We start from the raw sequence: 27,782 nt of genomic DNA on the forward strand, positions 1-27,782 counted from the left end.
TCTGCAAAAAATGGTTCAAAATTAACCCTCTCGGCTCGGAGGTCACTTGCCCAAAATTATTTTTTTAACATAATAGCAAACTCTTATCTTTATAATAAAATTAAATTCTTGGCCATCACATTAAAATATATGAGTTTCACTTTTTCTTGGAAACCACAGGTCTGAAAAAGACATAAAGGATATTGTTCGGTCAACGTGTTAATCATATACATATATCATAATTAGGTGTAAGCATTTCCTAGAGCATACCTTCTTGAGGACAATGAGATATTGAGCCAAACATGAATGGAATTGGTTTAGATCCTTCTCGATACTATAATATAACCCATTCTGGGTGCAAGAAAGATTGAAAATTTGTTCAGTATTTGAAAAATTTTAGGCATATTTTTTGGTATACCCTAAAAAGATTTAGGCATGTTCACCTGTTTGTAAATAAGCAAACTAGCACCTCAGTTTTTAAAATATGAGTTTTTAGTCGTTTCTCTTAAAGAAGCTCCTCATTTGTCGGATTGCCAAATGATATAGCTTTCATACAAACAGACAGATAAAGATCATAGTCATTGTATGGAAAATTGTTCATTTGTCTATATACCTTCACGCGATTTGGCATAGACTAGCATCACTATGTATAATCTCAGAACGAATTGTTCAGATCAGACCACTATAACATATAGCTGTCATTCTAATCAAAATCAAGATAAAGATCTTACCAAACTATATTTTTTCTTTATTAACTACTTTAACCTTGTTTATATCGAACAAGGTGACTGAAAAGAGAAATCAAACCTTTAACAATGGATACAAACCGCTGACGCCTTCGGTGCTTGTGAAGTTAATATTTTTTCTTGTTTTACACACCCATTAATCCAAAAATCGCCACCCATAACACCCTATACTCACATAAGTACATACATATAAAAAATACAAGTTTAAAAGTCACTAATGTTAATCTTTCCACTAAACATACATATTTCTGACTTCCCACTTCGCGTGAAATTTCGAAGTTACTGCTAAAGTACACTGAAACATACAACACCTTAAATGCCTACCTTTCTGGCGTTCCTCGTCATGCGGTATTGATTTCAATGATGTTTTTGTTAACCTCGAAAATCACGACAGTTTTGTCTGTGCCTTTATTAATTGATGTTCCTGAAGAACTACAGCTGCAATATACATACACATATACAAAAGTATGTGAAGTTTCGATTAATATGAATAAATTAACCGAAAATCAAGCATGGATGTAATGCAAGAGTAGCTTAAAATTAATTAATTAAAAAGAAACAGCATTGAAGCCGTGAATGGTAATAAAGAATTCCGCCCTTTTATCGTGGTAGTAGTTGTCATTGTACAAGTAAATATGTACAGTGTATTATTTAGTACTGCGAGCGTATCTCGGTATCTCATCCACTTCACACTTGAACTCGCACCTTAAAAAAATATACGAATGCTGTTGATGGCATAAAAGATTTGCTCGCAAATAAGAAACTACTTGCTTCCTTCTTGGCAATGAGTTGTGATAGATATGGGCAACAACAAAAACAAAATGCGTGTCTTAGGCAACTCAAGACGCCAACGCTTAAGAAGTTAACAGCTCAATTTGTTGGTGCACTGCTCGCAAGCATCAATTTCGGTTAGCGGCAATTTGTTGCTGCTTTAGTTTTCTTACTAAAACGGCTGATCATAGCGTGCTGATGACCTTAGTAAATAGCGTATGGAAGTTTAAATGTTTAATTTGGTTGAAGAAAAATCTTAATGAACAGAAGATGAGCTGTACTATATCATTGTTAACGGCAGAATTAAGCAAAATTAAAAAAAAAAATTGTCGATATTTACGAGCGACAGCTCGAGGCTTTTATCTTTAAGCGAACACTTCATAAACATTTCAATGAATATTGATTTTCTTAAGTATTTGTATAAGCACGTATGCACTAAATTGGCCAGTGAATTAACACCTCCGATGATGATCGAGAGCACTGCTTCTCGAACTGGAATGATTAAAAGTTTTTAAAAGTAATTAAAACAAGAAAAAGTGAGGAATGGCTAAATTCGGGTGCAACCGAATATTTATATCTTCAAGGTGTTGGCAATGTTGGAAAATGTAGTGAACGGGTTCTAAAATCTTCCTCAATCGATTTTATACAAAATAATCAAATGCTCTCTGGGTTTCATTAAGATACCTCATATACCATCAACAATCTATATGGAGTAAAGTCAGCCGGAAATTCTCTTATTAGTTATACATATAGGGGCAAGGTTAAGTTTCCACTCGGTTTATACATTTTAGGCACCAAGGTATACGGGAAGGGCTAAGGGAAGTACTGACTCGACTCAGTTGATGATAATTAGACGTATTGTTGTCAGGAAAGATATATCACATATTGATCAATATTTTCTGTAAAACGTCAACTACAGGCACTGGAGTACACATATTGGATACTTAGGAGATTGAACAGTTTTGGTCATAAAGTGGCACCCTGGAAGGAAAATTAAAATTTTGTTACAGGGGAAATAGATAGTCCCCTATTTTTGTGCTCGACCGTAGGAATACTAGAAGAATGTAATGTACCGAATTCTGGTTGGTATTAAATGTAGGCGAGGCCACACCTATAAAGCCTTCTTGTGCCATTATGGGTGTAAGATTTCATGTATCCGATGCATTTAGTTATTGATTTATTGCACTTTTAGTTTAGTTTTCAAGAAATCATCAGTCAGTAGGCTTTATGTAGGTTGAAATCTGTACTTTCTTTCTAAAAAATATTTCTCAGAAAAAGTTAAAAAAAAAAACACTCTAAAAAGGAACATTAGGTCAAATAAAAGAAACAGCTTTGAACTTTTTATTGACTTTCGGACTGAAATGCTTTTGTAGAATCCCTCAGTCACAGACAATCTATTGTTCATTTAACAACACCTGGCAACACTGTTTTACTCCCCTTGGAGATGATTTCCACCGCTGTTAAGCTTGTCAGCGCTGCAGCTAGTAATGGAAGCAACACTTTGGTTAGTAAACGTTTGCGGCTTTAATGGAGAATATAGGTATAATACATACACACAAATATGTAAAGATATAATTACTTATTGTTTTGCAGCTCTGCAGGAGGCTCGATCTCAGTAGGTGTTCAATGAATTTGACTAAAACAAGTGCTGGTCTTTAATTGTTTAAATTAATTTCTCATTTTGAACTTTATTATTCATTAATAAATTTATTTTAATTTTATTTTAAATTATTAAGAGTATTAGTTTTAATTTGTTTAACAACTTAGTTGTTAAAAAAGTTCTTTAAAAATTTTCCTCTGCTCTTATAACCTGATTTCAGCTTTAGAATGAAATATGTATAATAAATAAACATAAAGTGCCGTTCTGAATACATTTATTTATATAAATGTGCATAAATCTTCTTCATATGTATGGTATCAATATACAATATATAAGTTTGAGTTAAAATAGTTTCTCAAACTCAAAAACAGCTGAGCGCTTCATCATTTCAACTTCCGCAGCGGTTTCAAAATACCGCAAAGTGCATTATTCATTATCAACATTCCGTGTACTCATCGCCCCTCTGCCATTGGAACATCAGTTCACAATTTTAAACAGCTATGGGCGTTTGTTTGTACTTTTGGTTGTTTATTATTTGATTGCCATATTACAGATGCATCAAGGTGAGTCAACTAATTAGTTTATACGTCCGCAAACATACATTTACTTATATATATATATATATACCGAAAATATATATACATATATGTATGTGCAATAGGTAAACACATATAGCAATAGATATATGTATTAACTTACCGGTTTTATATTCATTATTTCATATATTTTTTGTTTTATCATATTATTATTAAAATAGTTTTAAGAAAAATCGGAAATTCCTATGGCAAAGCAAATTTATCTACGTGATGTATGTATGCTTTACCCTATCACATACTCACCCTGCACTAAAACATCAAAAAACTCGGAAAAATATCAGTTTACTACCATAATTTTCTGACTTATACCGACCTGGTTAAAGAGTCAATCCTTCTGCATCTCAAATCTCTTTGATTTCACTAACTTATATTGTTCTGCAACTATTTTTCAGAAACTCGATGGTTTTCGCATGTTTTCGAAACAAAAATCTTCAGATGAGCCCGTGCAGAGGGTCTCGGCTATAATCGCGTAAGCGGTGTCTACGCCAATTAAGAAGAAGAAGAGCCCGTGCAGGATAGTGGCTACTTGTATCTCTAATTTAGCGTAATCTGATGGTGAGCCTAAGTAAATAATGTTCTGTTTGTAAGAAATAAAAAGCAAGATAAAATTTGGCTTTATTGTAAAGATATGGATTTTCCATTATGTTTTCAAAATTATTTCGGGCAAGTAAACAAATCAGCTGGCTCGTAGAAATTCCGGCCAAAAAACCCAATTTTCAACCAATTTTTCACAATTGGAGCTTGAGACCTTCCAGGCGTAAATCATTCCGCGGTTATTTTGCGTAAACAAGCGACTTCACATAAGATCACAAAAAATAGTCCATGGGTGTTAAATCGCATGATCTTGCAGGTTATGGCATAGGCTCACGCCGCGAAATAATGTGTTTTCCAAATTTTCTTTCCTTAAATTTAATGTTGGCTGTATGACATCTTGCGTCAAAGACGCAAAAATGGCACAAAAAATAATTCCATAGCGTGCCATTGATGGTAGCACAATAGCCTTCTTGAACTCCGAAAAAAGTATTCCCTCATTGAAAACCACACTTTAAAAAAAGAAGACCCTTTAGAACGACCTCAAATTCCATAAGACTAAAACTTATTTAGAAAGAGCTCGGAACAGGAAGTATTAAAAAAATATGTAAGTTAAAAAACGCAAAATTAACTAACTGCTAGCAAGTCATCCATAAGTAGAATGGCCACGTTGATTGTAAAGAAAAAGGCAGTCGACTGAACTGCTAGTTGCTCTGCAGTTATACTATGCAATATTTACTAGCATAAGTAAGTGTTTTGCTGTAATAACTAATATTCATGTTTTTCATACGAAGCTACTATCTTTTGCTCCATTTTAAAACGTTTTAAGTTTTCTCTAACTATTTTTATACTCTCGCAACAATGTTGCAATGTTTGTTCACATAACGGTTGTTTGTAAGTCCTAAAACTAAAAGAGTCAGATATAGGGTTATATATACCAAAGTGATCAGGGTGACGAGTAGAGTCGAAATTCGGATGTCTGTCTGTCCGTCCGTCCGTCTGTCCGTCCGTGCAAGCTGTAACTTGAGTAAAAATTGAGATATCATTATGAAACTTGGTACACGTATTTCTTGGCTCCATAAGAAGGTTAAGTTCGAAGATGGGCAAAATCGGCTAACTGCCACGCCCACAAAATGGCGAAAACCGAAAACCTATAAAGTGTCATAACTAAGCCATAAATAAAGATATTAAAGTGAAATTTGGCACAAAGGATCGCATTAAGGAGGGGCATAAAGTGGGTGTGGCCCGCCCCCTACTAAGTTTTTTGTACATATCTCGGAAACTACTATAGCTACTATACCAAACTCTACAGAGTCGTTTTCTTCAGGCATTTCCATATACAGTTCAAAAATGGAAGAAATCGGATAATAACCACGCCCACCTCCCATACAAAGGTTATGTTGAAAATCACTAAAAGTGCGTTAACCGACTAACAAAAAACGTCAGAAACACTAAATTTTATGGAAGAAATTGCAGAAGGAAGCTGCACCCAGGCTTTTTTTAAAAATTGAAAAGGGGCGTGGCCTCGCCCACTTATGGATCAAAAACCATATCTCAAGAACTGCTAGACCGATTTCAATGAAATTTGGTATATAATATTTTCTTAACACCCTGATGACATGTACGAAATATGGGTGAAATCGGTTCACAACCACGCCTTCTTCCAATATAACGCTATTTTGAATTCCATCCGATGCCTTCTCTGTATAATATATAGTATATTAGGAACCAATGATGATAGCGGAATAAAACTTTACAAAAATACGGTATTTGAAAAATATGTAAATGACGTATAATGAAATCTCGATTATCACTTTATCATGCGAGAGTATAATATGTTCGGTGACACCCGAACTTAGCCCTTCCTTACTTGTTTTACTACTGTTTATTTCTTGAAAATTAATAACTTGCCGTCTTCTAAATAAAGTCGTAAGCAGTGCCCATACACATATGATGATATGCTAAACTTAAAACTAACTGCTCGAATTAACATTTTTTCATTCTTTTCTGCCTGCGGTATCAACTGCTATAGTTTTAATGGTATTATTGACCTTAAGAAGCCATAAGAGTTCGCATTGATTAACAATATTGCATAACAAATTTATGTAAACAAATCTTAAACCGTTAATATACTGTTGCGTGCATGCTTGTCGATCATAGGAAACGCTTGTGCGAAAATCTTCGCATTAGTTGGTGAGCTTGTAGATTGGAGTTGGCTAAAATTAGCAAAGTAGCCTTAAAATTGTCTGACGTCAAAGATACAACTTTACTCATATATATCAATAACAAATAAGATAAACTATAACAGATTTTAATGACTTGCGATAGTGTTGCCTGACAAATTTATTCTTGCAAAATGCATTTTGCTAAACAAGTTGGTTAAGCAAAGGAGAATATATGGAAAAATAAAATCAATAACGCTTGCTTCCTTTCATCAAATACAAAAATTATTTCGTATGTACCTTGAATTTTACAACAAATTAATCAAGCGTGAATAACGCATTAATCATCTTCTAATTAATCATTACACAATTACTCCGAGGAATGTGTGTTAGTATGCCAATCGGAAATCATTAGCACGAGAGTAAAAGATAATTGAGCTGTGGCACTAAATGAATGTGTTCGTAAGCAAACTCGTTAATGCACATGCGCACACACACATGCATGGATATAAAATCGTGATCACGTTTAAGCGTTTGCTTGTAATTAAGTTGATATTATAAAATCTGTTATGAAGTACTAGGTGCACAACTATGTATATATCTGAGAGTTTGTATTGGTTGGTGATATATCAAATTTAATTAACATTTGGCACACTCCGCTTGGCAGCAATCAATGCAATAACTGTAGCCAGTATGACATATATACGTATAAAAGGGAAGTACGATTATCATCAGATCAAATTCGACTCCTCCGACATAAAATGACATTTTCACATATATTAATAAAAATTAATATAATCATCCTCAAAATAGGCTTCTAAGCCAATACAAGCATGCCACCGGTCAATGCCGGTCAGGACCAGCGGTGGATGGACGACTCGCATGAGGCCAGTTTTCGATGACTTCACGACCTTCACCGAATGCTATGCGCCATATTTGATTAACATATGTTCGTGATTAAGTAGACAGCCCAAAACTCTTCTGCAATGATTCCTTAGCTTTGTTCGGGTCAAATCTGCTCAGATATACATATGTATATAAAGTTCGATCTAATGGCAGCTTAAAATGAATTATGTTTTTCTTATTCTCCAGGTAGAACAAGATCCTCCTGCATTCATTTGAATTAATTTCGAAACATTTTGTCGAATGAGAAAACTTCAGATCGTTGCATGCAACCGTTATTTATTCTTCATATGAATCTGAGATCTGAAAATTTAAAGTCAGAGAATGTTTTTATTACCTTAGTAAAAAATAATTATTTTTCTGCTTTTGTTCCTCTTGTGGATTTCGCCACATATTCGATACTCAAATAGTTATGTACTCTATAGAATTAACTGCTTTATGTTTCTCAACTCTCTGAAAATCCAAGTGACTAATTACCTCTTCAGCTTCGGCAACGAACATTTGAATATATGTAGCTTGCAGCATCCTATTTGACTTCAAACCGTGAGTCATGATTCTCACCTTTTTAGGTATTAGGTATGTTTTTCTTATTATTTGAAATAAACTACTGAAATTATATAACAGTTGATTCTAGTTGTTTAGCATGCTGGACTTTTTACTGTCGGCGGTCATTTCGACGGAAGTGTACAGATCAAGTTAAAAAGAATTTTGTTTGACTATGTGGTTCAGGATACTTTTATGATCTTCAATAACGTGAAAAGGTATTCCAATTTTTCTAGAGTACTTGTAAGTAAAGGAAAATAATTTTCTATATTTCGAACACTATTTAAATATCCAACTATAAAAGGCCAACTATTAGACGCATTCACAATATCAATATTCTTTTTTCAATATTTTTCCTCACAAATGTAACCTAAAACAAGAAAAAATGTTAACTTCGGCTGCACCGAAGCTAATATACTCTTCACATGTGCATTTCTTTTAGTAATTATGTGTTCAGTTTGTATGGAGGCTGTATGCTATAGTAATCCGATCTGAACAATTTTTTCGGAGATTACATTGTTATTAGATTAGAAAATAATCCATACCAAATTTTGTGAATATATCTTGTCAAATATGAAAGTTTTCCATACAAGAACTTGATCCCGATCGTTCAATTTATATGGCAGCTATATGTTATAGTAGTCCGATATCGGCATTTGTCGGAAATGAGCAGCTTCTTGAAGAGAAAATGACGTTTGTAAAATTAAAAACGATATCTTAAAAACTGAGGGACTAGTTCGTATATATACAGACAGACAGACAGACGGGCATGGCTAAATCGACTCAGCTCAACATACTGATCATTTATATATATACTTTACAGGGTTCCGACGCTTAGTTCTGGGTATTACAAACTTCGTGGCAAACTTAATATACTCTGTTCAGGGTATAAAAATCTATAAATCTATTCGATATATTTTTCCGGTGTATTCTCTGTTATTTTCGTTGGACTTCATATGTAGCGTCTGTATCAGAACGACACAAGAAGGCTAGTAAAATTTAGTCTTTACCTTCAACTTTCATTTTCGTCATTCTTGCTGCTCTTGCTGGCTTGTCGTTTTATTTGCGCCAGTCCTCGGTGACTTTTTTATTGCCTCGCTTTTGGTGAGCTAAACGCATTCGCACAGCAGCCGGCACAACGGCAAAAACCCCGCAGCAGAGCCAACCTACACACTGCAAAACAATAAACATCAACATCACCTTGTGTCACAGCAGCTACGCGAGACAAGAAACAGCGGCGGTGACAGCAACAACAAGCCAACTGTTGATTCGTGTGTGATTTGCTTTTGATCGACTTTAAAACAAACGTTACTCGACTTGATGCTAAATTAGTTTGGATCTAAATTTCAATTGCGGCTATTCTAGCGTTTTAATATATTAGCAGCTCGAAGCCGTACGATTGTTGCTATTGTTGTTTATTTGATTTCATGTTATATTCATGTTATTGCTGTTGCTTTTTTGGCTTTTTGGTTTTTATTAGATGCTCTTATTTGCGTATTTTATTGTACACGTCTACAAATTGTCGGCTATTTTGGGACAAAAGTTAGAAAACTTCTTTCTTCTCCCATGAATCGTGTGTGTTTCAAGAGTGGCTGGCATTGTTTGTGTATTACCATTTAGTAGTATATAAAGCTATTGCGCAGCGCATTTGGTTGCGCAGTTGTCGGCTTTGAACAGTCCCGAAAAAACGTTTGCACCGATTTCGTGTACTGGTAGACAGGTCGACAGACCGGCCGAAAACACGAGATCAAGAGTTTAGACGAGACGACGCGACGACGCGACCAACCAACTTTATAGGAGCGTAAAAGACAAAAGACTTAAGCGACAAACTTCATTTAAAAGTCATAAATCAAAGCTAGAGCCCAACTAACGCTAGTCGTGTACTATTATCAGGCGCGCGCTTACCGTGAAATGATACGCTTTGGTGTGCTGTTGGCGCTGCTGTGCGCTGGCGCATGCGTGATCAACGCCAGCCCTGTGCCAGATTCCACACCCGCCACAACGACAACACAACATACAGTGATGACGATGTGCAGATTGTTAACTATTCCAATGATAATGTCGGCGCCAATGGCTATAACTTTGCGTATGTATTTGATAAATTATATTTTAAACGCTTGATTAACTATATATTATACTTTTTCAACTCATTTCCACCAACTCACCACATCACACGCACTCTCTCTCTCACTCTCTTCTTGGCACACTTCAAACAGCTTTGAGACCAGTGATGGCGTGTCACGCAAGGAAACGGCCACGGTGAAGCATGCTGGCGCGATATCGGTCGAGGGCACAGTCAGCTGGACGGGGCCGGATGGTGTGCAATATACACTCAATTATGTCGCCGATGAGCATGGCTTCCAGGCACAAGGCACACATCTGCCCGTGGGCCCCGAGCCAGCATCATAAGTGTTTATTTTTTTAGGTTATGAGCGTCTATAACTAGATTCGGCAGCAGAATATGGTTTTATTAGTTGTACGTGTATTGTGATGTTAAATTTTAGTTCAATTGTATATATTTTCTAAGCTAATGAAGCAATTTACGAGTATTGTACGAATTATGTGGATAGTCTAGTCGTTGTTGATACTGTTAATAAATAGCGCTGCATCGAAGTAAAGTGTTTTATTGAATTCTGTACAATCACACCAGGCTTAGACTTTTTAGCTTTACTCTTTTGCATGTGTGTCATTCGTAGCAGTAATAGCGGATTAACTTCATTTAGATTTTAATTCGCCCATTACTTTTATGCGCATGCGTCATACTCCATTGAATGTATTTTAAGATTCAAGTTTATAATTTTGCCTTCATGCTAGTTTGTTTACTTTTGTAGAATATAGAACTGCAAAGCTCACAAGCATGCGATCGTTTTTAATTTCAAAAAATAAATGTAAATTAAAATCGATCAATTATTTCTAAAATTACTATTTATTCAGAAGTTTTTGATGTATAGAAAGTCTTATTGAACCAGTCACTTTGTATACAATTTTCACATATCAAAACGAATATAATTGAAACTCAGAGAGACTCCTTTCCTAAACTAAATGGTCCCTATTTAAAGATTTTCGAACTTTCGGGTAACTTTATATCGCATAAATCGGCCAATATGTGAGTTATCTTAATGAAAATGAGAGAGCGTGTTTTTCTTATAACGGGGCAACCCTAATGACTAACAAGCCTTATGTACCTGAAGGTATTTCCCTGGCTTTAATCCTTGCAAGTTGAAGGAGTATGAAATGCTCGGTTATACCCGAACTTAGCTCTTTCCTTACTAATTCTCCTAATGTTTGCTATTTTGTATTTAATTTCCGTTGACTTTTATCATGCTAAGATTTTTAATTTGTTTTGAAAAATTGTTTCAAATCAGCTTTTTCACTGTATTCATTCACTAGGTCTTATCAAATGCTTCCTTCGCCGTGACACCATAACCCCATCAAACCTTTTTTTCACAACCAGATATTTCTTATAAATACATACATGAAATTCTTTCCATTTTTATAAATTTGTTATCCAACATATAATAAATTGTTCAAAAGCTTTGTATATGAGTTTATAAATTTGTCTTTTGGAGGTAGTATTTAACTAAAGGTCACTATCATAGAAACTTTTCAGCACGCCTGCTACCATTGAACCAACCATTAAAATAACTATAGTAAATATTCATAAAGCATGAAAAGCATATTTCGGACTGAACACCGTTATTTCTGCAAGTTCTCACAAATTTCACCAAAACAATAAGTGGTATCTTCCACGAATGATGATACCTAAAGCATAAAGCCACTAACATTAAAAGTTTGACAAAGTTAAAATGTATGAAAATGTGTGAATGTATGTATGTATGAATATAGATGTTTCAAAACAGCCTGCAAAAATCACAACGTGGATTACAAACTTAACCGAACGTAACAACCCACGTACAAGCACTTATAAATCGGTAAGTACATACATATGTATGTACGTACAAGTATGTAAGAGCACTCGCAATAAGCGTGAGCATGACACGCATACACACACATACAAATATATACAAAGTAAATGAACAAATAGTTACATACAAGTAAGTAAACTTGCGATTATGAGCTTGAGCATGCAAATTTCAACTTCTACGCACATACATACAAACATTCAAACAAGATATGTATATATGTATGTGCCTATCTTGTATTCGTATGATAGAAGTAGGTTAGCGTGCAATGGGATGCTGCTATTGTGACTATCGCCGGTGGCCTGTCTGGCCTGCCTGAATGACTAACTGACTGACACCTCAAGATTAGTGCCGCAAAGTAGCAAACGAAGACATAAACAAACAAACTAAACTAAAACGAAACAAAACTTTATATTCGACCAATTGGCTCAGCAGTCAGCAGTCAGCAGGCTGAGTGACCGTCCGCTGCCGTTGAGGTTGCCGATGGTGCTGATGATGTGGATGATGCTGCTGCTGCCCAACCTATTTGACCGCCACAAATACGCCAATTCACTTCGCGCATTTGCCAACGTTCGCCTCGGTATGGCTACGAATGTATGTAGGTTTGAGTTCTATCACTCATCAAGTGCAAACAATAATTTGGCCTTTTGACATCTGGCAAATAAATGGATAAAGGCATGCGAATGTATGTATGTGCATGTGTAGCAGCATTACATGATTTTGATGATCTATGTATATATGTATTGTCGGTTAATGTGTGTGCCGCGACCATCACACTTTCGATGCTGCATTTGAGTATTTCAAAGTTTAAGTAGTGCTACGCTATGCTGACGTCAAGATTATGGCAATCATTTTTTCGGGGATCGTAGATAATATTTTCTTGTTTACGTTTTAGTTAGGATACGGCTGCCATGTACATAAAAAATTAAATGGTGGCAAGAATTTGGTCAGATTACTACAAGAGTGGGCAGATTAACGTTTAGAATATTTAAGTGTTCGTGGTACCTCCAATATCAATAAAGTATAGTACAATATACATAAGTATTAGGTGCGCAACTAAGGTACCGCTGTTTGTCAATAAATGGCTCCAGCTGTTAGTGGTGATCGATTTGGATTTATTCGAAACATAATAAATTTAACATAGTCATTTGAAAAATAAACTGCATTTCCACATTAGTGTCTCTGTTTATGTGACGACGATTTCGATGTTAACCACCGTCTATGTGAAGGAAGACCAAACACCTTCGACGAAGGTTAGTAGACGTTGTTCCATGAGTCATCCTTCAAGCCATTTCAAAGTGACTGCATGCACTGGAAATGATTCAGAAATAAGAAACTTGGGTTCCTTATGACCTCAATACCAAGAGAAGCACGAAAAAGTGATTTTGCTGCATAATAACGCTCGGCCACACGTTGCCAAGCTCATTCGAATTTTCAAAGCACTTTTGCCTCACTGATTGAGGTTTATTCAAAATATGTGTTCTGAGCGCGTCAACCGACTCTTCAGGTGTCGTAAAACGTTAACCTCTTAATTTATCTTTTACCTAATGGAAAAGAAATCATGCGGTATCAAGTCAGGACTATACGGTGTATGTCTCATCAAATTGATGTTTTGAGTACTTAAAAATGCAGTTGTCAGTCAATTTGTGAGAGTTTGCATTGTCGTGGTGAAGAGTGATCCATCTTCGGCAGTTTGTTTTATTTATTTATAGAAAAACTACTGCATTCGAATTTTGTCAATATTTCTCCCGACAAAACGACTGGAGCTTATTTTTTTGGACGATCAACAAACTGTGTGGGGTCCAACGTGAAAAAAATTACAGCGAAATATTCATGCAATATCTACTGGTGCCTTTATCTCATCTGGCAATATCACTTTGCGCAGAGCATTAATAGTTTCCGTAACAACAACTGATTTTGGACGACCTTCACCAAATCCGTCTTTGAGTGATCTACGACCTCGACTGAATGCACCATACCTACGATGAACACTAGCCCTTGATGGAGCTTCGTCGCCAAAAGCATAATTAAGTATATCGATGCACCGTTACTGACATAATCTACGTCGAAAGTTGTAAAAAATAACCGCTCGAAAATTTCCGCGATTTCATTTAATTTTTTGGCCTAGATGAATATTTCAAGTCACTGTAAGCAACACAAAAGCTGTAATGTGTCAAAAATTTCTGAGTATATATAACATCAAAAATGTCGGACTTTACGATAAAGTTGTGATTTGCCGGATTGAAACATTAGGGTTGTCAAATCCCTAAATATAAAAGCAATATTCGAGTTTTGCCAGAAAGATGGGAAAAAGTTGTCAGTTAGGCTATACTTAGAATAATTCATTCCTAACCATTTCCTCACAATAAAATTGGATTCTCATCACAAAAAAGCGAGAACTTAGTCGCACGTCTTATACGTAAGGAGCAAGTTATTCTGACCTTCAGGGAAACATCAATTTTATAGACCGACAGCCTTAGGAAAAGCAAACATGCATTTCCTAAAATATAAGTGATAAAATTATACTAAAACTAAGGCAACTCAAATATTCTAGCAATAAAAAAATACTGAAAAATTAGCCAATCCGCAAAATTCAAAATGTGACCCACGTAAAATTTAGGCAGTGTGAAAAATTTGCATACGAAACTTCAATGAAAAGCAAAATTGGATGGACTAAAGAAATGCCAACCATTTCTTACACATATGAGGCAGCAAAGGTTCGGTCAGAGCGTGTAGTCCCAAGTGTCGTGCAGCCACAACGTGCTTTAGTACACTTATGCCAGCAATTTTTTTTTTGCTTAAGAAACAGGAAAACAAGTTTTCGAAATTTTTTCTACATTTCAATAAATTCGCGTGAATGTTCCTGCTGCTGCTGCGGCCGCCGCTGTGGAAAATTGCAAAATTCACACACCTCAAAAAGCAGCAACAACACACGATTGCATCTTCTTTGCGACGCTTTAAGCAGTGGCGTCCGCTGGGTGCTACACACATACCTATACGTGACCGTTTGTATGTTTATATTTATGTAAGTAAGTGCATATATTTTTACAATTAGCTGTAAGTATTGTCAGTTTGCTTGTTGACGCTTCGTCTGTATTGCCAGCGTATCGAGTATCGAGCTGCCATCCATTACGAATAGGAGTACTTACAGTTATGAGTATTTCGCCGGTCTTTAAAACGTGCACACGCGACGAGTATAAAATGTCTGTAATAAAAGGTTGTGGCAAGCATTAATTGTTCAGTACTTCGACGAGTCGCAACTAACCGAGCGGCCAGTCCCACCAACAAACCAACCATCCATCCAGCATCGCAAAACGAATCCGCTAGGTCGCCAACTAAAAAAACGTTACTCAACCCGTGATATACGCGTGTGTTTGTGTGAAGTAAGAAGCAGCAGCTTGAAACCGTGTCCCATTTACACCAAGAAGATTGCATAATCTCTCATTAAAGATGAAGTTTGTTATTGTATTTGTTGTTGTTTGCATTGTCTCCGTCATGGCTGCGCCAGCACCTCAGCAAGAAGTACAGGTTTTACGATACGATTCCGATGTGGAGCCTGAGGGATATAAATTTCTGTAAGTGTTAATGAACATGAACGTCTGGTATATACATACATACATACACACACATAATGGAAAGTGTGCATATGTATCGCATACATGCGTGCTAAATTGGCTGCCATTCACTTGCGTTCGCGTCAGGTCGCAAGGTCAACCGCTTGCATAATTCCACGACGATTAAACCCAAACACTTACCCAAAATTGTTTTTGTTCTTTTTCATTTTCTCCTTCACACTACTTCCTTGGCGTTGTGCCGCTGACCCACATATCGGTACCGGTAACTGCAACGGTTCCAGTGTTGAGACCAGCGATGGTAAATTACACGAGGAGGAGGGTAAACTGAAGGACGTCGGCACCGATCATGAGGCAATAGTTGTACGTGGTTCCTTCTCTTATGTCGGCGATGATGGTCAAACCTACACTGTCAATTACATAGCTGATGAGAATGGCTTCCAGCCGGAGGGCGCTCATTTGCCACGTGTCTGAGACGGTTGCATTGTTCGTAGGCGTTCCTTTTCTATCACAAATCCCATCTGATCTGTACGAGTACTGAGTTTCAAACGAGCGGGCATATCCAGCGATTTTATATTCATTGTGTTAACTAGGTTTAAGCTACATACACACAGATACTATTTACATAAGTGAACAAAAAGAACACAAAACATTGAAGTGCGAGCATGAGCAAATAAATACGAGTACACAATGTTAATGACTTCAAATAACTGAACTTGGTGTTAATTTTCACGGCAAAAAAAATTTCATAAAATTACAGCAAAAGGTTCTATGGTTAAGTCGAACAAGTTTTATTACTTCGATTCCACCAAGCATTTTTATCTAACCCGAAGAAAACCTGAGAAAAGAAAGCTATTTCATTTTTCATGACTCTGGAAAGGAATCAACCCGGAAATAACAGTGGAACAGCTGACCTCTGCCATAAAAAACTAACAAGTGAGAAATGCGTGGATCGCTTTGGGTTACACAAAACGGGTCTTCGAGCCTTCAGCTCTTAAGAATAAATACACGAGTCAAGAATCCAGTATTTAAGTGTTAAAATATGCGCATAGTACATCTTCATGTGCATAGAAAAGCAGTCAGCTGTATGAGATAAAGATAAAAATTGGTATGCAATGAGTTTTTGTTATTGCTCTGCTAATACTTAACCGTTTATATCGATGTTTCTTAGAGTCCATGAGAAAGACATGCTTAAAATATGACTTTCCGATTGCCAAAGTTTTATCTAACACAAACAATTACGAAAAAAGAATTGGTTTTCATATGTATGACACTATATAATTTAGAAGATTCATATGGCTTTATTTTATTTCATCTCCGGCACCACTTGCTCGATAAATATTGTTTTACCTGTAAAGGTAAAGGGTCTAACTATGAACTAGAAATAAAATGGCAAATATGGTTATTTTTTGGGAATTTTTCCTTTTTTAGAAATTAAAATTAGAACACGTGTTTGATCATAACTCGAACTCTTCTCGTCGAATAGCAAAAAAATATTTTGACTCTGAACATGTCTTCAGATTTATTACATATTTGTATAGATGATTTTTAGAAATCTTAAAAGATGAATGTATATAAATCATATCTGAACTAGAATAGGTTAGCTTGGTCTGGTAGGCTAGTGAGATACGCGTAGATCAGTTTTGATCCTTTGCAATGCCAAATGCAGTGCTGTTACATAATTCATGACAATTTTTAAAAGATATTGCGGCCTTACTATCGATACTTTTTCAGCGTCTCATAGCGTGGGGCTCCAGATGCTTGAAGTTTTGCCTTGCTAAACAGGACAAGGGCAAACAGATTCTCCATTGTTTCCTTTGTGCTTTCCCTGTAGTCATCTCGATCTGTTAGCTCTATTCAGCAGACGTGTGCCGCCACCAGACTGTGACCAGTAAATATTCCAATCATGTTCCTACCGTCCCTTCTATCAAGAATGAGTACGAACTTTGTGTATTTTTGAACTACCGCTTTGTACATGACTTTTGCAGTTTTGCACTCCGGTAGATTATTCCATCACGTTTTAACCTTCCTTGTCTTGATATTGTCCAGATCGTCGTAAAGACAATACATGTATTAACCAATGTCTACGTTTTCCGGTACGAACCTGCCATTCAGTAGAAGGGACGTCCCTTCTGACGAAATCTCGATTTCTGCCCAGCTTCTCAATACACTTCTGACCCTGCTGCTTGGCCGTCTGCGCAGATGTTAACTCTGGAGTTTGCTGCTGTTATATTAGAGGCTCTGTGGTCTAAATATTATTACAGTAATCGTACACATTATATATGTATATCGAGTTCATTATATCAAACTATCTTTAACTACCCTTTATAAAATTTTAACTACAAAGATTTGAACCTTTATGCCTTCAGGCGAGTGCAAGTACCATAAATAGGATAGTTTTCTTTTAGTTCTCCAACTGCTTTGATATGTTTTATTGGTAGGAACGTCGATAATATTCAAAATTGCTCATATTTTCTAAGCCACTTAAAAAGTTGTTAATAAAAAATATGTTTCTTTGGTTTTTCTTAACAATCGATTATTTTATATTTATTTTTTCAACTATTTACAACTAGGCAACAACGTGTCAGCTTTTTGCTAATTTTGAAACAAATTAAGCAACTGGAATATGGGCACCTTGGGGTTGGAAACCGTTCTCATCAGCGATGTAGTTGACGGTGTAAACTTGACCATCATCACCGGTGTAAGAGTATGAGCCTTGGACGGAGATAGCTTCCTGTTCGGTGCCCAAGTTCTTGATCTTTCCAGATTCTTCTGATCTGATGCCGTTGCTGGTTTCTTGGCTGCAATAAGCAATACAATTTGTTTATTAATGATTGTTCTTACAAAAGTAGAACACAATTACAAAACAAAAGTATTTTCTTAGCTCAACTTACGCATATTCGTAGTTCAGTGGCTCTACATTCGAGTCCAAACGCACGATCTGGGCATCTTGGTCGGAGTTGGCCATGGCGACGGCGAAGAGAGCAACGAAAACAATGACGAATTTCATTTTGGCAAAAGATAAATGTGGAGCGATTTGAAGAGCTACTAAAACGCTGTTGACTGCTGGTAAGCTAATGATGACAATTTGATGATGTGACAGAGTATTTATAACAGCCCAAAGCCACGTACGGTCTTCTGCATTGTTGTTATACGATTTGGTCTTGTTTTAGTTTCATTTGGTTTATTTGTGGATCTTGAATATCGCAGCGGACATTGCAACAATTTTCTGGGTGTTGTTAATTTTATTTATCATTTTGTCTTTCTAGTAGTTTTACTAATTTTTGTTGTTTTCATTTTAAATCGAGGCATTTTGTCTTCGCTTTGGCTGGACACAGCTTTAAGGGCGTTCCGTTGCAGCTTCATATGTGCGGAATGTTGAAATGCATTAACTGGCCGCGACTAAAGGTGACGTTCATCTTTTGGGAACCCGTTTTCTTATGCGCTCATTTCCTTTTGTTCAATAACAATACCGTTTTCGTAACCAACAACCTACTCCAACAAAGTAAACACACACACATACTCACGCATTTAAACAGGCGCACAAACGAGTAAGGCAGCAATGCTAATGCCGGCACTTCAAAGGTTGAGCTGAGGGCAGGCATGGCAGAGCATGAAATTCGCAAATTACAAATGTTTTGTGCATGTGTGTGTACCCGATCTTATGTTGGCCATATATTACATACATATGTATATACCATCGATGTTTCAAATACATATGTAGGTGTGGTATTACAACTCAAAGCTGATGTGGTTAGTTAATATGCGAATAATTAATTATATATAAATAAATTAAACTGAATGTGGGTGATTAGTTAACACACAACATGCATATAAATTAGTTTTGATAAGTTAAGTGCATAATTTTAACTTCCAAACCAAACTTCGCATTTTCGCAGAATTTCTTTATTACAACAAATTTATAGGTAAACAAACATAACTGTAGTTCTGGCTGCTGTAATACCCTTCAAAGGCGTATTTCTTAAAATCAGGGACTAGTTTGCGTCTATACAGACGGACGGTTAGACAAATGGTCGGTGTTAAACCGACTCAGCTCGTCACGTTTATCATTTATATATGATATATACCTATAGGATCTCCGGCGCTTACTGTTATTTGTTACAAACTTTTTCAATAAGAATTTTTCGGAAGAATTACTTTTAAGCCTTTGAACCTATTACTGGTCCGTAAGAAATTATGTTATTATTTTCCTTAAACTACTCTTCTCCAGCAGCATATTTTGGATCGCACAACAATATAAAATATTCCGGCCATTACCTCGTCACATAATCACCTTTCATATGGATATATGTATTTAAAGTAATTTATATGTATACAAGTAACAATTCAAATTTTGTTTTATCGCAGAAAGCTTAAGCAGCATTGCCGGTAGTATGGGTCTTTCATTATTTAGTTTGTCGAACAAATTTGCATGACGTATCTCTCTCAACTCCTACCACATATATTTGATTTTTGCAGTTCGATCACGATTATAAAACTAGCGCTTGCAGACGCATTTTATTCATTCACAAACTCAACGTTGTTTATAGCGCTCAGCATTCACACATCAGATAAAATGAAATTCGTTATTGTGTTTTTTGCTTTATTCGCTGTTGCCTTCGCAGCTCCACAAAAGGATGCCGAGACATTGCGTTATGACTCGCAGGTCGAACCATTGAACTATCAATACAAGTAAGTCACGAACATCTTCTGAAACACAATTTGCAAATATTCATATTCTCCTCTTTTTCTTTCTTCTTTAACTATAAAGCGTTGAGACCAGTGATGGAAAAGCTGCCCAAGAACAGGGTGTAGTGCAAGATTTGGGCTCTGAAGACGAGGCTATCGCTGTCCGCGGCTTCTACTCGTACATCGGAGATGATGGTCAGACCTACAGAGTGGACTACATTGCCGACAAAAATGGTTTCCAACCTCAAGGCGCCCATATCCCTGTTGCCTAAATGACTGTGATGAAACTACTTATTGTTCCTTGTTAACTAGTTTTAGCTAGTATTAAAAAAAACACCAAAAAAACATTCGTCAAAAAATGTATTTGATTTCTTCAATATTTGCTGTGAATGTGGGATATATTTGGCTTAACTCTTTTAGTTTTGTTGGGCCAGCTGAACTTTCTTCTTGTGAATTTGTTACACTTGTACATATATCTTGAGTAATTCGATGACGTTGGATTATTATTTCGAATGAGGCTCTGATAACTGTAACGGTGCTTTTTGTATCATATAATCACATAACATCTCACAATACCAATGCTACCGCTACCCTTCGAACTTTAGAACAAATACGATTTCTACAAAGCATAAGGTTTCCGGTGCTATTTCCATCAACTAAAAAACCCTGCGCTCAAATGCAATGTCAATATCCGAACATATTCTGCAATGAAAGAAGCTATTCAATGAAAACAATAGCGCTTCGAAGTGGACTTAACAATTGTAGCTCCCTCCATTTCTTAAATATTATCAAGGCACACTTAATAAACGACAAAATAATCTTCTTTAAAATTAAATGTCTGATAATAATTGACTATCAAAACTGTAGGAAGTTAAATTCTTTGAGGTATAGATTTTCTTCAGGTTACGTAATTTATAGTAATACTAAAAAGAAAGATTAAACCAGCAGGGTAAAGAGAGAGAGAGAGAGAGAAAAAAGCCATTCAACTCAATACAATCTGATGCAGTGTGAGAAAGTGATCACACATGGAATTCTTTTGTCGGCCAAATAGGTTTTTAGTAGACGAGGACAAGTGAAGAGACCGTGCCTCGCAAGCTTGGGAGAGGGGCACTCTTTGTAATATTGTTCGTAACAGATCTCTGCTCCGCAATTCGACATCCCCTTTCATTTTAAAAATATTTTCGTGGTTGCAATAGCGCTCGGTTTCAAATGAATATTAACATTATATTTTTTTTGTTATTGAAATATGAAATAACGCTTTCTATAAAAAACTATTTTAGTAAAAGATCAATAAGAACAAAAATTACTTATTCAAAAGTATATTTGTCCACCGCGCACAAAAATTTGACAATTTGAAATGAAAAATATGCAAAATATTGGGCGTCTAAAGTAATCGGACTAGTGTCGCTCGTGTGAATGCAATGCGCGTCTACAAACGATTTTAAAAATAATATAGTACTGAGACTGTGCAACTTTTTCGAATGAGATCTAATCTCTTGAGGAATTAAACCGTTGGTTTCCGTTGGTTTTCTAATTGGATAAATAAATTAATAAAACTGTGCTATAATGAAATTTGAGATTTATTTAGACTTTTATACATAATCACAACCGAATTTTTTATGAATATTACTCAAACAAATTGGTAATTCTCACGAATGTGCCGCTTCTACCAAAATCTTAACCGATAACAGACACAGTTAAGTAACTGCAAAACCAAAATATTCTTATCAGTATAGTATAAAAATGTTCCATAGCCTTCCGCGCTACTGAAGCTTTGAATAGTCAGATTTTATAAATGTTGAACTCGATTGATTTATAGTTACAACAAACGATTTAGCTACAGACGGATTCTGTATATTAGATGTTGATAACCGATTCTGCCTATAAATTCACAAATTCGAATCTTAGTTACAGCCGCAGATGAATTATTTTGTGAACAGTTCCAGCCCCAGAGGTAAAGGTTGAAGGAATCCCCGGTTATTAATTTAATTTCATAAAAAGTTTTGAGTTGCCTATGAATCGTCGCAGACAAGCTAATGAAATTATTGACAAATTATTTAAATTAGATAATAAAAGTGTGTGAGAGAATTTAAGTAAGGTTACAGGAATTTGTAATTTCCTTCTAATTAACCTCAAGGTGTTAATTTTTATTAATAATATTACTGATTTATAGTAAGCGTGGGTTTCAAAGTTGTAGTTTAAAATATATTAAACTGTATTTTTCAAGTTTTTGAATGAGAAAAAGCTGCAGATATACATACATCTGCTCTACGTAGTTATATTTTTGACCTTCGTCAATTTGGAAAGACGTGCAAATAAATTGTGAATCATATCAAATGCTTCACAAAAATTGTTTTCACTGCCTTTAAACATATATAGAATTTTAAAACTATTTCCAAGGCTGCACGCAATAGAAATAAACCGCAAAATTAATACTACCTCGCGAAAAGACCCAAAAAAGACTTCCAATGACATTCTGCATGAAATTCAAGGAGAAAACAATGTCCAAATATCCAAGAGAATCCGGAGTTTGGTCAAATCTGGACTTCACGGCAGGGCAGCACGCAGCAACCCATTTCCAACTAAAATTCGTAGAACCGACGCGTAGAATTTGCCAACTCATATTGTCACCAAATCGACGGAGGAGTGTCGTTTGGAACAATGTAATAAAAATTAATCGCGTAGGTCCTGATGGTCGAAGGTATGTTCGCGTGGTTGAGTATGGTGGAGGATCAATCAAGATGTGGGGATGTTTTATCTGGAATGTTGTTGGTCCACTCCATTAGATTGATGGAATTTTAAACAAGGAGAAATTCGTCGAAATCCTAAAAAATGTCAAGTTGCCATGGACTGAAGATAATTTGCCTGTTATAAGGAAGATAACAATTCAAAGTATACGTCTAAGTTGAAACAAAAGTTTTTTAATGAAAATTCAATCAATGTTTTAGAGTGAGACTTAAACTCTCTATAACATCTCTGGGTTATGTTTTAAAGAGCTATATGCACCAAAAATATCCTAAATATGGATGTTCTTTGTGACGAAATTAGAACTGCTGCCATTGGTGCGCTGTCAGAGTCTTTTAACGTCAATTCGCAATATGAAGGCATATTAAAATATAAAGGTCAAGCAGCAAAATACTTACTGAAAGTAAACAAATTTTTGTAAGTTGTCGCATCCAAATCGTTGATTCCACATATTTCTGTTAAAATTTTCAAAACAAAAACGAACTTTAAAAAAACTTTTTATTATTAGAGACTAAGTTTATCATAGGTTTCAATAAAATGAGTGAAAACACAATAATTATACCTGATTTACTGGAAATTAACATCATTTACTTCAAAATAGGTGTCGTTTCTAATTAGCTGACAATAGCTGTATGTATGAAAATGTAGAAATTCGTAATTCAACTCATGTGGCTTGCTGAAATCGTTTTACAGTATTTAAAACAAAATTTATAAATAGGCCGATAATATTAATTTGTTGTTGTTTTGTGGAGTAGCAAATCCAAAAACTTATTGCCAGACCAGAAAGATTCAACTATTTTTATACACACATGCACAAATCTGTAAAAATACGATATTGATTTATAATCACGTCTATTTGATAACTCAAAAATGTTGTCTGTCGGCATGTGGTTTGCCTCCAGGCCGCATAAGCCTGTTTGACACTAAAATATCTTTCGGCTATATACAAAAGTTTGCATGTGATTTGCATTCATTTTCCAAAAACAAACCCATGTTGCAGCATTAGCTTGGGTCTTCCACTAAGTAGCTTGTCGCCCTAATTAGCATGACATATCTCTTGCAACTCCTACGACACACTTTTGATGTTAACATTAGCGATTACATTTAGACGCTATAAAACTAATGCTTTGCAGACGCATTTCATTCATTCACAAACTCGACGTCGTTCACAACGATTGCGCACGCCCAGCACTCACACTTCAGATAAAATGAAATTCGTTATTGTGTTTTTTGCTTTATTCGCTGTTGCCTTCGCAGCTCCACAAAAGGATGCCGAGACATTGCGTTATGACTCGCAGGTCGAACCATTGAACTATCAATACAAGTAAGTCTCGAAGCGCGGACTTCTTTCTACTTCTACAGCACAATATGCAAATATTTGTAACCTCCTCTTCTTCTTTAACTTTAAAGCGTTGAGACGAGTGATGGTAAAGCTGCCCAGGAGCAGGGTGAGGTACAAGATTTGGGCTCTGAAGACGAGGCTATCGCTGTCCGCGGCTTCTACTCGTACATCGGAGATGATGGTCAGACCTACAGAGTGGACTACATTGCCGACAAAAATGGTTTCCAACCCCAAGGTGCCCATATTCCTGTCGCCTAAATTACTGTGATTACGCTACTTCTTGTTACTTGTTGACTAGTTTAAGTTAGTATTAAATTAATAAAGAAGAGACGAATATAAATTTAATATTTGCTTTGAAGTTTAATAAACCTTATGGGTTGTAATTGAAAACGCCAGCACGAGATCTGAACAACGAGTCCTTTTTGACATTGAACGACCTCCTCACACGTTATCTTATTTTGCGAACTCAAAGCGTAAGTTTGCCTGATATATGTTAATAATCTCTTCAGCTGCAGGATACATAACGTGATCACAATTACGTATTACTCGAATATAAAGGTAACATCTTGCCAGCGTTATGAAAACGTTATGAAAAGGATAAAATAAAAACAGCACAATGAAGGTGCAAAACCGAAATAAATTTTCATAAATTGAATGAAGGAAAATAAAACTTTGAGGTACCTTGGTGAGATTACATGAGGTTTCGGCTACGTCTCCTGGTTCACCGAAAGTAAGACTGCCGAGATGTTTCAACCTTGGTCTTGCAAAGGCAGGACAATGGAGAAAAAAGTGAAAGTTTCCATTTCCCATTGGTCCATACAACTTTGATAATTCTACACTGCTCTAGTCTAGGTCGAGAGGATTTCGCAGTCTCACAGAAGCTGGTCGTAGACCAACGCCAGCTAAACGCACGCGAGGTGAACAAGTTAAAAGTAAAGATGACAAGGGAGATCCATATCGGTCCCATTCCATTATGAGAGAGACAAGGGTGTCCCTCGTGGCTAGCTTATCGGCTTTGCAGTTAATAGCGATTCCTCTATGACCCGGCACTCAAACGGGTCTGATAATGAAGTAGCTTAATGGTATGTTATAGCCCTCTCCCTGTAGAGGCATTTGTGAAAAAAATATCGTAAAATTTTATAAAGAAGGTTTTAATATATTTTTAACTATTTTAATCAAAATTTACCTTAAAAGGCTTCTATGTACCGACACAGTTCGAAAATATGTCAAAAAAATATATACTATATTCCAAATATTATTAAAATAAATTTTTTTGACATTTTTAAATTTCCGAATAATGAAGTCATTAATTAATTAGTCAAATCGCTTGCTTGCTCATACATATGGATGTATGTATATTGCTATAAGTACGTATGTAGTAGTAATATTTCTAAAATAATAAATAATTTGACGAAGAAACAGAGTTATAGGAATCTAGAAATGAGATATGCCAAATTAAAATGATTAATTCGGTAAAAATGCTAATAACCGATTTTTAGACAAAACCCCATCTTCAATAGCTGCTTGAGTTGCATGCAAAGCAACGGCATGTCGTATACTCGTGTGTTTGTGTATGAATGTGTAGGTTAATGAACAAAAAATTAATTTTACTACCGCCACTAATATGACGGCTTTATCTACAACAAGCACTTTGAACTGAGGATGACAAATATGGTTTTTGTTTACACTTTTATGTGTACATAAGTGTACGCCTGCAAAACTAAGGTCTTCAAGGCTGCGTTATGGAAACGGTTGCGCCGTAATAAAATTTATAATACTCTAAAACTCCGCAAAACAGATTTATATATTTTATGTTCGAGATATATATATATATATATATATAGATTTAGATATAGATATAGATATAGATATAGATATAGATATAGATATATATATATATATATATATATAGATATAGATATAGATATAGATATAGATATAGATATAGATATAGATATAGATATAGATATAGATATAGATATAGATATAGATATAGATATAGATATAGATATAGATATAGATATAGATATAGATATAGATATAGATATAGATATAGATATAGATATAGATATAGATATAGATATAGATATAGATATAGATATAGATATAGATATAGATATAGATATAGATATAGATATAGATATAGATATAGATATAGATATAGATATAGATATAGATATAGATATAGATATAGATATAGATATAGATATAGATATAGATATAGATATTACATTAAACATAAAGTTATTTGTTAATTTTTTTTCTAAACAGTAATTCTAATTTGACTTCTACTCGAAATATCTCATTACTGTTGCCTACATTTCGGCGCCGTGTTGTATGTATTAGAGAAACAATTTTGAAAAGTTTAAATATTTTGAAACCCATAAAAACTAAATAAAAATTTTTACAAAATGCGAGGCACCAAATATGCAATGAATTACTTTATTTTTCAGACACAAATACACAGAAGCGAAAAACCGAAGCTGAGTTGCATGCGCCATCAGCAATACACGCAAAATCCATTGCGTTTTTTCCAAACAGTTTGTGTGTGTGTGTGCTTGGGTTTAATGCGCGTTTGGCTCACCTGATGAGTGTATTAATTATAGAAAAAATATAAAACTTGTCAGCTTATATAGTTTTCGGGGACCAGTAATTATACTTACTAGTTATTGTTATTATTATTGAGATTTCGCCGCTCATCTATGCAAACACTACATTTTACACGGTTTACTCTTAGTTGTTTGTTTTGTTTTTGTTATTTAGCTAAATAATAGTCTATTATAGTATAATTCTATCATTGTTTTGGCCTAGTCGTCGAAACGCTATAAATTGGTGTTGCGTAGTTGGTCAGCAATCATAAGTCATCAACTTGGTCAAGCGTGTGTACGGCCCGTGTAGTTTAGTGCGCAATAACAGAATCTTTTGGAAATATCCTACAAATCAGTATACTCGAATATTTATAAATATCAAAACAAAAATGAAAATCGCTATTGTGTTCGCCGCATTTTTCATTGCCGTCGTCGTGGCTGTGCCCATCGATGATCCATCGCAGGCGCAAATTTTGCGCTTGGATTCGGATGTGAAGCCTGATGGTTACTCGTTCGCGTAAGTGCTGGACGAAAACGTGGGCAAATGCCCAACGAACCCCACATTAGCAACTGATTAACTAAAGTGAATATTTTTCTTCCAGTTTGGAAACCAGCGATGGTAAGACTCACAATGAGGAAGGTCAATTGAAAAACATCGGCGCCGAGGATGAGACAATTGTTGTGCGCGGTTCATATTCATTTGTCGCTGATGATGGCCAAACATATACCGTTAACTATATTGCCGATGAGAATGGCTTCCAGCCCGAAGGTGCTCATTTACCCAATGTGGGTATTCACTAAAAATCCTTTGAGTCCCCAAGGCATAACGGAAGAGTTCATAGAATTGTCCACAGAATTAGTAGCTAGAGAAATCCAAGAGTTATATATTTTTGTACGGGTATTTTACATGTAGTCATAGAAGAAATAATATAAGTATTAGAAAGTCAAACGCAACAGTATGAAATATACAAAAAAGCTAAACAAAATTATGAATTTTAATTATTTTAACAGCTATCGATTATTTTGATTCAGTGAGACTGTTGATGTAAGCATTGAAAGAAAGGTGTATAAAACAACGCGGAGTAATTTATA

The 27,782-nt window shown here is 35.5% G+C and overlaps 5 protein-coding genes and 1 pseudogene across 5 annotated transcripts; 5 read left to right on the forward strand and 1 right to left on the reverse strand.

Moving 5' to 3' along the window:
* The first annotated feature begins 9,698 nt into the window (after nt 1-9,698).
* On the forward strand, nt 9,699-10,240 carry LOC126762439 (endocuticle structural protein SgAbd-6-like; annotated as a pseudogene).
* A 4,721-nt stretch (nt 10,241-14,961) lies between these two features.
* Nucleotides 14,962-16,037, forward strand: LOC126761157 (larval cuticle protein 65Ag1-like). Its single transcript, XM_050477113.1, has 2 exons — nt 14,962-15,329; nt 15,611-16,037. The coding sequence occupies exons 1-2, from the start codon at nt 15,205-15,207 to the stop codon at nt 15,798-15,800; spliced, it is 315 nt and encodes a 104-aa protein (XP_050333070.1). The 5' UTR covers nt 14,962-15,204; the 3' UTR covers nt 15,801-16,037.
* A 1,900-nt stretch (nt 16,038-17,937) lies between these two features.
* LOC126761462 (larval cuticle protein 65Ag1-like) lies at nt 17,938-18,336 on the reverse strand. Its single transcript, XM_050477635.1, has 2 exons — nt 18,221-18,336; nt 17,938-18,127 (listed from the first exon to the last, which is right to left on the reverse strand). Exons 1-2 carry the CDS (start codon nt 18,334-18,336, stop codon nt 17,938-17,940), a joined length of 306 nt encoding a protein of 101 aa, XP_050333592.1.
* A 1,566-nt stretch (nt 18,337-19,902) lies between these two features.
* Nucleotides 19,903-20,290, forward strand: LOC126761229 (larval cuticle protein 65Ag1-like). The gene is made up of 2 exons (XM_050477219.1): nt 19,903-20,018; nt 20,098-20,290. The coding sequence occupies exons 1-2, from the start codon at nt 19,903-19,905 to the stop codon at nt 20,285-20,287; spliced, it is 306 nt and encodes a 101-aa protein (XP_050333176.1). The 3' UTR covers nt 20,288-20,290.
* Nucleotides 20,291-23,958: 3,668 nt separating this feature from the next.
* LOC126761228 (larval cuticle protein 65Ag1-like) lies at nt 23,959-24,370 on the forward strand. The gene is made up of 2 exons (XM_050477218.1): nt 23,959-24,084; nt 24,171-24,370. Exons 1-2 carry the CDS (start codon nt 23,969-23,971, stop codon nt 24,358-24,360), a joined length of 306 nt encoding a protein of 101 aa, XP_050333175.1. The 5' UTR covers nt 23,959-23,968; the 3' UTR covers nt 24,361-24,370.
* Nucleotides 24,371-26,946: 2,576 nt separating this feature from the next.
* On the forward strand, nt 26,947-27,676 carry LOC126762486 (larval cuticle protein 65Ag1-like). Its single transcript, XM_050479262.1, has 2 exons — nt 26,947-27,207; nt 27,293-27,676. The coding sequence occupies exons 1-2, from the start codon at nt 27,080-27,082 to the stop codon at nt 27,489-27,491; spliced, it is 327 nt and encodes a 108-aa protein (XP_050335219.1). The 5' UTR covers nt 26,947-27,079; the 3' UTR covers nt 27,492-27,676.
* Nucleotides 27,677-27,782: the final 106 nt, after the last annotated feature.

This window comes from Bactrocera neohumeralis, chromosome 6 (genome assembly GCF_024586455.1).
Source record: "Bactrocera neohumeralis isolate Rockhampton chromosome 6, APGP_CSIRO_Bneo_wtdbg2-racon-allhic-juicebox.fasta_v2, whole genome shotgun sequence".
Taxonomy (NCBI): Eukaryota; Metazoa; Arthropoda; class Insecta; order Diptera; family Tephritidae; genus Bactrocera; species Bactrocera neohumeralis.

Bases quoted from the DNA above. Each gene is read 5' to 3' on its own strand.
- LOC126761229 (XM_050477219.1), top strand. From the start codon at position 19,903: ATGAAATTCGTTATTGTGTTTTTTGCTTTATTCGCTGTTGCCTTCGCA. The intron at 20,019-20,097 runs GTAAGTCACGAA...TTAACTATAAAG, and splicing joins CCATTGAACTATCAATACAA to CGTTGAGACCAGTGATGGAA.
- LOC126761228 (XM_050477218.1), top strand. From the start codon at position 23,969: ATGAAATTCGTTATTGTGTTTTTTGCTTTATTCGCTGTTGCCTTCGCA. The intron at 24,085-24,170 runs GTAAGTCTCGAA...TTAACTTTAAAG, and splicing joins CCATTGAACTATCAATACAA to CGTTGAGACGAGTGATGGTA.
- LOC126762486 (XM_050479262.1), top strand. From the start codon at position 27,080: ATGAAAATCGCTATTGTGTTCGCCGCATTTTTCATTGCCGTCGTCGTG. The intron at 27,208-27,292 runs GTAAGTGCTGGA...TTTTTCTTCCAG, and splicing joins CCTGATGGTTACTCGTTCGC to TTTGGAAACCAGCGATGGTA.
- LOC126761157 (XM_050477113.1), top strand. From the start codon at position 15,205: ATGAAGTTTGTTATTGTATTTGTTGTTGTTTGCATTGTCTCCGTCATG. The intron at 15,330-15,610 runs GTAAGTGTTAAT...CAACGGTTCCAG, and splicing joins CCTGAGGGATATAAATTTCT to TGTTGAGACCAGCGATGGTA.
- LOC126761462 (XM_050477635.1), bottom strand. From the start codon at position 18,336: ATGAAATTCGTCATTGTTTTCGTTGCTCTCTTCGCCGTCGCCATGGCC. The intron at 18,128-18,220 runs GTAAGTTGAGCT...TGCTTATTGCAG, and splicing joins CCACTGAACTACGAATATGC to CCAAGAAACCAGCAACGGCA.